We start from the raw sequence: 10,867 nt of genomic DNA, 5'->3' as shown, positions 1-10,867 counted from the left end.
TTAATCAAGTCACTAATTATAGTCATTTTCAAGGGTGATGAAAGGGTATTTGAGCATGGACACGTGTCCCTCATGTGTGAGCTGTCGCACAGGTACAGACAGTGGCATATGAAGCTCAACATTTACTACTCCAAGGTCCTCCAAAAACAGCCCCTGCAATGACTCCAAAGCTGACAACCAGCTCTTCAAAAGCCCAGTAATAGAACACAGGAGGTCTAGAGACAAAGAACAGCAACCACAAACACACCTTGCTAAGAGCTCCCAGCAAGAGACAGGTCACAGAGCTCCCATCAATAAGCAAGACACCTCAACCAAGAAGCAACTATTTACAATTTAAGTGAATATAGAAGTATTTTATTGAACATTCAAACTTCATAAAGACATGTGCAATATGGCAAATTTTACTGGGTTTAACCCTAACTAAGACAATAGTATGATTGCTTGCTTGCTGGGGCTTAGCAACAGGGTCCAGATCACACTTACCACTAATTAAATACTTTATTGAATAAATACATATGAAACAAAATGCATTTTAATGCTCTTATAAAAGTTTAGAGATTTTGAAAGGCCTTTCCAATTCAATCTGAAGTGTAAGTACATACAATAAAGGAAGGTAGGCTAGTTTAACATAGTTGGCTGACTTTATACAGCACTTATATCTTTTAGTCCATAAGTAAATTATTAAATGATAAAGAACATCTAATACAACCACTTCTATGGAACTAGGAAATAAATTTCTAATAAAGAAAAAATTTACAGACCCCATGACTTTCCACCCAACCCCAACAGTCTAACCCTAAAGTGGATAAAGCCAGTGGCTTTCCCCACAAAAGCTCACGACAGAAAGTCGCTTCGCTTATCAAAAATCTGTATTTCTGATCCGTTATGAGCATTGAGACAAGATTCAATATATCCCCAAAGAAAGAAGCACAATGCACGTTGTGAATCGCCTATTCAGCAACAGCGATCACAGCATTCAAACCACCTCATCCCAGGGATTAAATGAGATCAGCCACATTCATCGGCATCTCCTCCACTGTAGTATTGTAGAAAGTCTCAATGTCTCGCAGGATCCTCTTGTCCTCTTCAGTGACAAAATTGATAGCCACACCTTTTCTGCCAAAACGACCACCCCGGCCAATTCTGCACAAAAGAAAACACATTTACACACAAGTTATCTAACCTGCTTTAAACCTTTGCAAGATCCATTCATTAACTGCTGCTCTTTTATCTGCCACTGGCCAGTTTATGCTGTATTTACAGGACTAGCTGCTACCAAAGTCATCTCTGCTCAGGAAAAACTAGCAGTTAGTGCCAGCAGTACAGAAGAAGTGTCCATCCTATGGAGAGTAGCAGAGCAGAAAAGGTTACTCTCTTGGCTGCAAAGTAAGATCTTTATTTAATGGTTGGTACTGTGGTATGAAACCCTAGATCAGTCTCCCTCCCCTCTATTCAACTAATACACCCATGGCAAACAAAACATTAAAATCAGGCTGTTCTTAAGTTCATCCAATTGTATTCAGTAACATGGAACAGCACAATCCACTTGAGAATTTTAATTCAATGTCATGGTTTCCAGTGGGAAAACTTAGGTTTTTGGTTTTTTGAAACAGCAAAATCCAAGCTGCACATTTTTGCTTAAGCCCAAGTCAGCCATTAACATCACACTCCTCTTTAGTTACACCCACCATCAGTGCTACCTTCCTGCACACTGCACAATAAAGCACCTAGTTGAGCAAGAGCTTAACACACAAAAATGGCTCACAAACTTAGTGAATAATCATGACAAAAGAAATATATAAATACCGACTCGCTCTTTATTCAAACTGTGCCGCTTACGAATCCACGTCCTAAATTAGGTCAACGCCGTTTCTGAGCACCATCTTGTGTCATCAACTGCTCCTATCGACTCCTGTATTTTTTTACATCAAGTAACAAAGCACAGTTTACTTAATTTAGGGACAGTCACTAGAAGGAGTTAACTAAACCTAGGGAAACAACAAACTCAAGTTGATACCAGAAGAGACACACCACAGAAAAAGGAATCCCATTGTAAGAGGAGCCACCAAGAACAAACAAGGCACACACAGTATGAACACTGTTGGACCTCCAGGAGTGAAGGCAGTCAGTCGTACACAACTGGTCTTGCTAACATTAAGGTCTGGTCCCTGAGCAGCAGCAGCTGAAGACTTGCTAGGACCTACAGACAGATCTAACATGCTGTCCAGATGCTATGCCAGTAAGGGCTTTTGTAATTGCAGTCCACAATTTGTGACAAAAAGGCAGTTCAGTAGCTGGCAACTTCCCCAGACCTCAGCAATGATTGCAATGCATTATTAGCCATCACTGAACTCACACATCTAAGTTTTCCCACTGCTTTTACTGTCCAAAAGTTCTGCTCCTCCTGTATTTCAGAACCATAGCTCTACAAGTCATTTTGCTTTCTTTAAAGCAAAACCACAAGTAGTTTATTTCCTGCTAGTTTGTTAGCAGATGCTGTATGAATGGATGCGTAACACCTCCTGTTACTGGTACAGACTAAAGGGAAAAACAGATGAGGTTCTGGTGCTGACTTCTGAGGAGGACATGACACTCAGTGTAGCACCCCAACAAGAGGGCAGAGCCAACTCACCTGTGAATGTAGTTTTCACGATTGGTCGGCAGGTCATAATTTATCACCAATGACACTTGCTGCACATCAATGCCACGAGCCTGAGAAGGAACACAGGTTCTTCATTGCAAGTCACAGGCTTTAGATTAAATGATTTATCCCATGCCTTTGTTGACTACATGGTTAGTGATGAACTACAACTGTGTAGTCCATAGTGGAGCATAGTCTTTACTCTTCCAAGAAGCTCCAAACAGTTCAGGTTACAATAACCATCACTGCTTCAAGATGAAGCTTTTGGCATCAGATTCAAACTGAAACTTTCTCACTGTAATTAATGCAATACTCACCAGCAAGTCAGTAGTGATCAGGACACGGCTTGATCCTGATCTGAACTCTCTCATGATAACATCCCGTTCCTTCTGGTCCATGTCACCATGCTGTGGAGTTCAAGTTATAATTACTATAGTATCAACCGACACTCCAGAATGGAATACCCTTTAAAAAAAGTGCTGTATGAAACCAAGCGTCCCTACCTGCTGTGGGAACAAAGCAGGTAGGGATAGAAGGAAGCATTTTACTTTAAGCAGGGGGAACGATAATACAGCACTGCACAGCCATATTATAACTTTCCTGCTTTTCACCCAAACGCAGCTCATTAGGATCCTTCTCCAGTATGTACAGAATCAGTTCTTACCAGAGCTGAGACTGTGAAGTCCCTGGCGTGCATTTTCTCTGTAAGCCAGTCTACTTTTCTCCTTGTATTCAGGAAAATAACAGCCTGTGTAATGGTCAGTGTCTCATACAAATCACAAAGAGTATCCAGCTTCCACTCCTGAACAGGAAAAAGGAGACCAAGAAATACATCATGCCTCTTGAGAGTTCAATACCTAACAAGAATCCTCCACAAGGAATAAAACTTGAAATGAACAACCAATTAAGCATCCTCTGTTGTGCAGCTACATTCAGTTATGACCTGATAATTTGGAATAAGACAACCAAAGTTTCTGCATCAACTGTTGCACCAAATCTTAAGACACAGGACACTGGACATTAAGAAAGAGGTCCACCCTAGTCATTTTGGATCCAGTGCATATAGTTTTTCTTCTTCTTGCGTGTACTCTACTAGCATTATTACAGAAACCAAAGCTCAGCCTTGGTTTCTGTAATTTTAGCACAGTGCTTTAACAAGAAGGTAACTTTTAACTTAAACCCTCCAGCCAGAGCAAGGACAGCTGCTACCCACCTCTCTTTCAACATTGATGTAGAATTGCTTGATACCCTCCAGAGTCAGTTCTTCCTTTTTCACCAAAATACGTATGGGATCTCTCATGAACTTTTTGGTCACTTCCAACACATCCATTGGCATTGTAGCCGACAGCAGCACAACCTAGAACACGTTACTTGGTGTTACCATGTGCTCAGGACATCAGTTTTGATTCAGACAATTTATCAGCAGGTCTTTGCTACACTGTCAACAAATCTGCATTTATCCATTTAACCATGTGAAGTGTTTCTTACCTGGATGTTTGTGCTTAGCTTTTGAAAGATCTCATAAATCTGATCTTTAAATCCACGGCTCAACATTTCATCAGCTTCATCCAGAACAAACATTTTGATCCATTTAGGTGCTATTAAAAAAGGAAAGTATCTCATGAAGCTTCAAAAAAACACCAAACACTTTTATTAATGTCACTCTCCCTTATGACTAAGCTTTCCAGTACAAGTCTCTAGAATGACAGCAACTCCATTACTTAAATTTCCAATATAAATTTGCACCCAGTAAGAACACACAACCTAGAGTCTAGCAGAAGTCCTACTTACAAAGGTAGCGCCTGTTCAACATATCGAAGACGCGCCCCGGAGTGCCGACCACAATGTGCGGAGCCTCAGCCTGAAGCTTCTGCATTTCATTGCGGACATTGGTACCACCAATACAAGCATGGCATGTTGCTCCCATATAGTCTCCAAGGGCCAGAATTACCTTTTGAATCTAAAAGAAAACCTTTCCATTAGTAGTAGCTACTGGTAGTCTAAAAGTAAGCCCTGTTAACCATTAGTGTTTATGGACTCTGGAACCTAACAGATCACTAACAATTTTGCCCAACTCCTTGTTATCACCCTTATTTACTAGAATGCTGAAGCCAGAAGGGCACCAATATTAATTTTTTGTCCTTACTAGTTGAACTAGCTAGAGAAGTGACTACTACCACGCATCTACTCTTAAATCAAAAAGCAAGGCCTCCAGAAATGAATTCAATTTTTCATCTGTCAAGGCCTGTATGTTAAGCACTTGCAGGATGTTCATTAAACAGCACACAAGTGCAACACTGCATGCCAAGCTTGGAAACAGGTCTCACCCCACCAATGCCTCTAGAGTAGAACAAAGTCTAAACATATTCATGAGAGGTGAGTGCTCAATTATTTAAGATTTCTTTCCTGTCTGATTAAGTGTGTTTTTACTATAGCAATGGCACTTCAGGGTATTTATTTGAAAAAGACAGGAAGTTGTACATAACCTCATTTTTTTACTCCGAGTTATGGTCAAGGTTTTACGTTAAGACCCTGTATCGCTGATCTACATTAATCCTGCAGATTAATTACCCTTGAAGTTTTGTTAAACACTCCCACTTAGTAAAACAGATACCAAAGGCTTGAAGGTGAAGCAGACATGCAGTACGTCAGAAAAAACATGATGAACAATGAGGTGACCACATGCACACTGCAGTTTTCATGTTGCACAACTGCACGCAAATTCAAGAAGCTTCCAAAGAGTATGGTTTGTTTCCACTCAGAACACTGTGCATTAGTAATACATGTTGTACTGCGTTTTTCTGCTGAAGATGGTCCCTCAGAACTATACCCAGCGTAATAGCAACACATTTCTGCAGCCCTGACCCAACACACCCTCCCACGTGCATCAACTTTTCAAGCAAGCAGAGAACTTGTGGGACAGATGTCAGTTTATATCCCCGTAACTCAGTACAAAAAGGGTTCTGAATGGATATTAGTTACAGCCCCTTAAGAAGTCTGTTTATTGTCTCACAGTTGTGAAACCTGAAACCTATACAATACACAAGCAGCTTTTTTTTTTTTTTTTGAACTACACTATCAATACCTGTTGAGCCAGTTCTCTGGTAGGGGCCAATACTAGTGCTTGGGTCTCCTTGAGATCAATCTCCAACTGCTGCAGGATGGAAATAGCAAATGTGGCTGTCTTGCCAGTACCTGACTGAGCTTGAGCAATCACATCATACCCTAAAAAAAGTAGGATACAAATTTACTGCTCCCACACAGGTCATTCATATTTATAAAAAAATTATTTTATTCCTCTTGAAATAAGTGATCAGTATTAAAGAGTCCTCTCCATTTCAGGTCAGTCCCGAAAGATGGTGTACCATCATATCACTTGTTCAATAAGGACTAAAAATAGGTATTATCGCACAATAATAAATCACCATACACAGCTTACATTTTCCTAATTACCTGAAATGTAAACCAACAAATGAATATCCTGCATACCTTTGATGCATGGAATAATAGCTCTCTGCTGAATAGCTGAAGGCTTCTCAAAACCGTAAGCATAAATGCCCCTCAGAAGGGATTCTTTTAAATTCATATCATCAAAATTGTCAACAATCTCATTCCAATTGCTCTGTAATGAAGAAAAAAAATAATATTAAAGCCATCACTTATCTCTATCAGTGATTAAATTCTTAAGTCAGTTCACCTGTGCTCACCTCAATGACACCATCGGGGTCCATTCCCTCTGGGCCGCCATGGTCTCTGTCACCAAACAGAACAAGCTGTTAACACAGTAGCAACGAACATTCAGAAGCGACTCAACATCTTGACTTCCTTATCTGGAACCCTTGACAGATCCTTTTAGCAGGTGCTCTGCTATTTTGGCAATAGAGGAACTACTACTCTTTCCTCATTGGCTTCGGTGCCACTAAACCAAGTGCTTATCTCAATGCGACACATCATCGCCCAGGTCTTGAAGCCACAGCGAGGCTCACCGCAAAGAAAAACACGCCTCAATCCCGGGCAAACAACCTTTGCCTATTAAAGAAAAAAAACCCTCGAACGCGCCGGCACGACGACGGCCGCCATGTCCCAGCCTACAGCGCCTCCGCCGTCCCCCCGATCGCCGCAAAAAGCATCTGCGCGAGGCGGGGCCGAGTGCGGCGGGTCCCGCAGCCGCGGGGCGGGAACGGGGCTGCGCACTGGGCGCGCGCGCGGCTGCGGCGCGCGGCCCGGGGGAGGGGGGGGAGCGGGGGGAGCGGCCTCCCGGCTCCGCTGCGGCTCCCCCCCCACCGCCCGGCAAGTCTCGCGAGAGCTCCACCCCTGGGATTGCGCAAAGCGGCGCGCAGGCGGGGGACGGCGCCGGGCGATGGCCGGGGGGCCGCGCCCCTCCCCGCCGCCCCGAAAAAGGGTCTCGCCCTCAGCCGGGCCCGCCAAGCCGGGGCGAACCATCGGCGGAACGCGGAGGAGGGGAGTCTGGGCGGGGGAAGAAAGTATTGGGAAAAAAAAAAAATCCGTAACTCGAACATTTAAATTACAATGTTAGCCGATGGGTACGATAAAATTAGTACTTTTTTATCAGTGGGGGTTGCTAAGAAAATAAACAAGAGCGAGAACCGAAGAATAGAGTAAATCCGCACTGAAGCCCGTCGGGGGGGGGGGGGGGGGGGCGAAACATCTAGAAGCGGGAGAGGCCGGGGCTCCGGGCGCCGTGTAACCGCAGCGCCGAGCCGCCCTCAGGAACCCTCCCACGCACACAGGCTCGCTTCTTTCCCTCTCCCTGGCCGCCTCCGCCCAGCCTATGCAATCCCCTTAGGAGGAATGGGCCCGGGGCGCCCGCACGCCGCGCCATACCTGCTATAATCCGCGGAGCCGCCTGACATGTTCCGACCACCAGCTCTGTCCTCAACTGAAAAGGCAAAGCTTCCGCGACGCCGCCTTTATATATCCGCTCCTCTGCCGGACTCGTTTCGCTCTGCTCTGCGCATGGATATACACCTCACCCCACAGCGAAAAAAGCACAAGTCCCCCCGGATCTGGCCGCTTTCCCAAGAGACTCCCCTCACCTCACTGTCTGAGATATTCTTGAAGGGGTACCTGAGCTACTGAGGGCCAAGAGGTGAGGGGAACATGGAACTACTTTTTATTTCTCAGAGCGCGGAAGGATATTGCACCAATGACGGCGTGACACCGCCAGCCTTCTTCCTCCCTCCCAGTCCCCCCTCCCTTCTCGCTCCTGGGCACGGGGTTTCCTGCCCCGGCCCCTGCTGCAGCGGGGGGAGGGGCGGGCGGGAAAGGGCGCGGGGCGCGGGGCTGCGGGGGCGCCGGGCGGGCCGTGCGGGGCAGCCGGGGCGAGCCGGGCGGCTCCCTGCCGCGGCTGTGTTTCCCTCGTCATGTCGGTTATTTTCAAAGCCCCGGTGCCTGGAGTCAAGGGATGAGAGAGCAGCTTCCTCCAGAGTGGGAGAGGCGGCCGGGGCCGGACTCCTGCGCCCCCTTCTCCTCACACACAAATGGCTCCCTCCTCCTCCTCCTCCTCCTCCTCCTCCTCCCTGCGAGGCAAAACGCACCCTGCGTTCTCTCTGCTCGCTGTTTGCCGGGGCGCAGGAAGGGGCTAAGGGCCGGGCTGGCTGCTAGGGAGGGAGCGGCGGCCGGAGGGGCCGCGACGGGGCGGCCCCGCGGGGGGGTCCCGGGGGGCGGCAGGTGGGTGAGTTCTGCAGGAGATGGAGGTGTGTCTGTGGGAGCCGGACAGCACGGTCTGCAGGGAACGCGGTGCTGGGCTGCAGTTCGCGCCACAGCCGTGTCCGCCAAAAAAAAAAAACAAAACCAAACCTGCCCAGGCTGATCTAAAGGTTAGTGCAATCTGAGGTGCAGCAGTGAGGAAAACGCTGCCGTGCGCGCTGCTTCCATGCAATGATCAGCGGGTGTGCCCGTGGCTGTCGTGTCGTAGGGGGGAAAAATAAATAAATAAGAAAAAGAAGTATCGATAATTACAATGCTCAGGTTTTACAATAATCTGTTCATCAATGTTTCATGTGTAGGGAATTAGTATAAATAATAAGCAGTAATTTGTGCCGACTTTATTGGCTTTATGTGTGTCACTTCTCAAACTTGTTTCCATAGTGATTATATATGAAGAAATGGAGGCAGTGCTTGAAAAATTTGACCCTTTACTTGTCTAGAATATTGTAAATTGCCTAGAACTGTCTGGAATGTCTGTAAAGGGAATCTCAGAGAGACTAAATGTACATTAGCTATTCCTATGGTAGCATCTGCTGGTGCAATATCATCTGTAGAAATAATGCAACACTTACCAGTATTGCAGCTAAGTTATATAAATGCAGGTCCTCTGTTGACCCACCCTAATGCTCTCAAATTTTGTCTGTCCATGCTGGGTAGAAAACATTTGAGCGTGCTGCATGTAGTTCCAATTTAGACAGCCCCACTGCAACAACCAGAGACCTTTTGACATACATAGTAGCAGTTTGTATGGACCTATAAACCTCTGGTTGTAAAAGAAACAGGACCAAAGAAAACAAAATCACAGGTTTGGGCAGTTAGATTTACCATTAAAAATTACTTTGGGTCTAAATGGAAGAACTAATACTACTGAATATTTGTTTTAATTAAGGATCTCGAACATTTATTAAGAAAGCTGTAGCTTGTATATACTTTTTATTTCAACATTGCAATTAGGCCTTAGTATATTTGCAAATCTGAGTGGAAAAGATTTCTTGATGTATGGGAATTTCAGGAAGGTAAGCCAACATTTTCCGTAGACTTTTAATGTATTTTTAAAAAACATTCCTCTTCTCAGAATCAGGTATCTAGTTTCTCCTTTCCTGAAAAGAGATTACTGTCATTTCAGATTGCCTGTGTTTTCAAAACACATTGAAAGTTTCATTTTGACAAAAGTAGTTTTTAACTAACAAGGTTTCCTAGCTTTCTTTAAGGATAGTTACAGGACAAACTTCCTGTTGCGCTAACTTGCTCAAAGTCTTGTTTTAGTCCACTTGAGCAAACTTCATCCTGTTCCAAAAAACACCAACCCAGAAAAAAAACAACCAACCCCAAACCAAAAGTCCCAACCAAACAAAACCAAAGCAAAACCAAAACAACTCAGAAAATGTTTTTCAGCTATTGACTTCAGCCAAGGGACAATTTTTTAAATTGGTTTTGTTATTTACTGTTGGAGATAATGGCAGTCTCTCAATCAGATGCCAAGGTTTCTTTCTGCAAACCCTGGGCAACTATGGAGCAAAGCCGTGCTACCTGCCCCCCAGAGCTTCTGGTCACTGCCCTTGGTAGAGGAGCTTGAAACTTCCATGTCTCTGAAGATTTAATCTGTGATTTACCTGGTGCTTGAACATAAAGTCTGTGGGTGTACTGGTATCTTCTGTCATGTGGCCATGGCAGAATTTGGCAGAGTTTGACAAGCCTGATCAGCTGGCTGTGGTGTTTGCTCTCGTTCATTGTTACTTTAATCCACTGCTATAGACTCAGCCCTTAATCAGGTGGCCTCTTGGCAAATGCTCTGTGTTTTCGCTTAAGTGTTGTATGGCTGGAACTATGAAATTATGTTTTAAGAAACAAATTGCTAGTTCTTGTGTTAAAGAAAATCACATGGATGTCCCACACCAAGGGATATGAAGAAAAGAATCCAGTGTTTCTTCCACCAAATGAAAAGAGGGTAGAAATTTAGTTTCATTAACTTTGGATAAGCAAAGAGCTGGAAACACTGAATTGGTCTCTTTTTGTGAAGCGATACTGCAGAAACCTAGGATTGTCCTAGTGATGATCTTAACTGTGCTGGAAGAAAAGCTCTTGATATTTTGTACTCTTTAAAACCTCTGTACCTGAATGCAGTGTTAGAAAAATATTTCTTTTGATATAGTGGGGTGAACACCCATTTAATTTGTGATCTTGTTTCTAATGCGTGTATTTTTAGACTGGTGGTCGCTGTGCTCTGCCTAGGATTGTCTTCTGCACACAAAGCATCATAGTGAGGGGTATTGAAAGGTCAGATTTTGTCACTGACAAAATCTTGGATTGACACTGGGATTTGTTATAGCCCCCAACTTAAAATCTTATGAAGCTTTCTAGAGGAGTCTCAACTGAAAACTTGCTCCTCAAGGCCAGGTTCATGTTATCATCAGGCTGAAGAGATACCAAAACGATTATTTAAATAACATGTCTGTTCTCCTAAAGATAGGATCCAAGGCCACATTTAGATGTGCA

At 44.4% G+C, this 10,867-nt stretch overlaps 1 protein-coding gene and 3 non-coding genes across 4 annotated transcripts; all 4 read right to left on the bottom strand.

Moving 5' to 3' along the window:
- Nucleotides 1-338: 338 nt before the first annotated feature.
- EIF4A2 (eukaryotic translation initiation factor 4A2) lies at nt 339-7,599 on the bottom strand. The gene is made up of 11 exons (XM_051626153.1): nt 7,487-7,599; nt 6,349-6,394; nt 6,131-6,263; nt 5,727-5,866; nt 4,433-4,601; nt 4,130-4,239; nt 3,855-3,998; nt 3,306-3,443; nt 2,959-3,048; nt 2,633-2,712; nt 339-1,143 (listed from the first exon to the last, which is right to left on the bottom strand). The coding sequence occupies exons 1-11, from the start codon at nt 7,513-7,515 to the stop codon at nt 999-1,001; spliced, it is 1,224 nt and encodes a 407-aa protein (XP_051482113.1). The 5' UTR covers nt 7,516-7,599; the 3' UTR covers nt 339-998.
- On the bottom strand, nt 3,121-3,247 carry LOC127388056 (small nucleolar RNA SNORA63). Its single transcript, XR_007890283.1, has one exon. It is a non-coding gene; the product is annotated as a small nucleolar RNA SNORA63 (small nucleolar RNA).
- LOC127388064 (small nucleolar RNA SNORA81) lies at nt 3,623-3,805 on the bottom strand. Its single transcript, XR_007890290.1, has one exon. It is a non-coding gene; the product is annotated as a small nucleolar RNA SNORA81 (small nucleolar RNA).
- LOC127388066 (small nucleolar RNA SNORD2) lies at nt 5,949-6,019 on the bottom strand. The gene has a single exon (XR_007890292.1). It is a non-coding gene; the product is annotated as a small nucleolar RNA SNORD2 (small nucleolar RNA).
- Nucleotides 7,600-10,867: the final 3,268 nt, after the last annotated feature.

The sequence above is a fragment of the Apus apus genome, chromosome 8, assembly GCF_020740795.1.
Source record: "Apus apus isolate bApuApu2 chromosome 8, bApuApu2.pri.cur, whole genome shotgun sequence".
Taxonomy (NCBI): domain Eukaryota; kingdom Metazoa; phylum Chordata; class Aves; order Apodiformes; family Apodidae; genus Apus; species Apus apus.
This window is presented reverse-complemented; position numbering and strand designations above follow the sequence as displayed.

What these genes read in the sequence shown, in the direction of transcription:
- EIF4A2 (XM_051626153.1), bottom strand. Translation starts at nt 7,515, where the DNA reads ATGTCAGGCGGCTCCGCGGATTATAGCAG. An exon ending in TGATCACTACTGACTTGCTG is followed by an intron (nt 2,713 to 2,958) that starts GTGAGTATTGCA and finishes GTTCCTTCTCAG; the next exon opens with GCTCGTGGCATTGATGTGCA. An exon ending in CGTGAAAACTACATTCACAG is followed by an intron (nt 1,144 to 2,632) that starts GTGAGTTGGCTC and finishes TCTTTTGTGCAG; the next exon opens with AATTGGCCGGGGTGGTCGTT.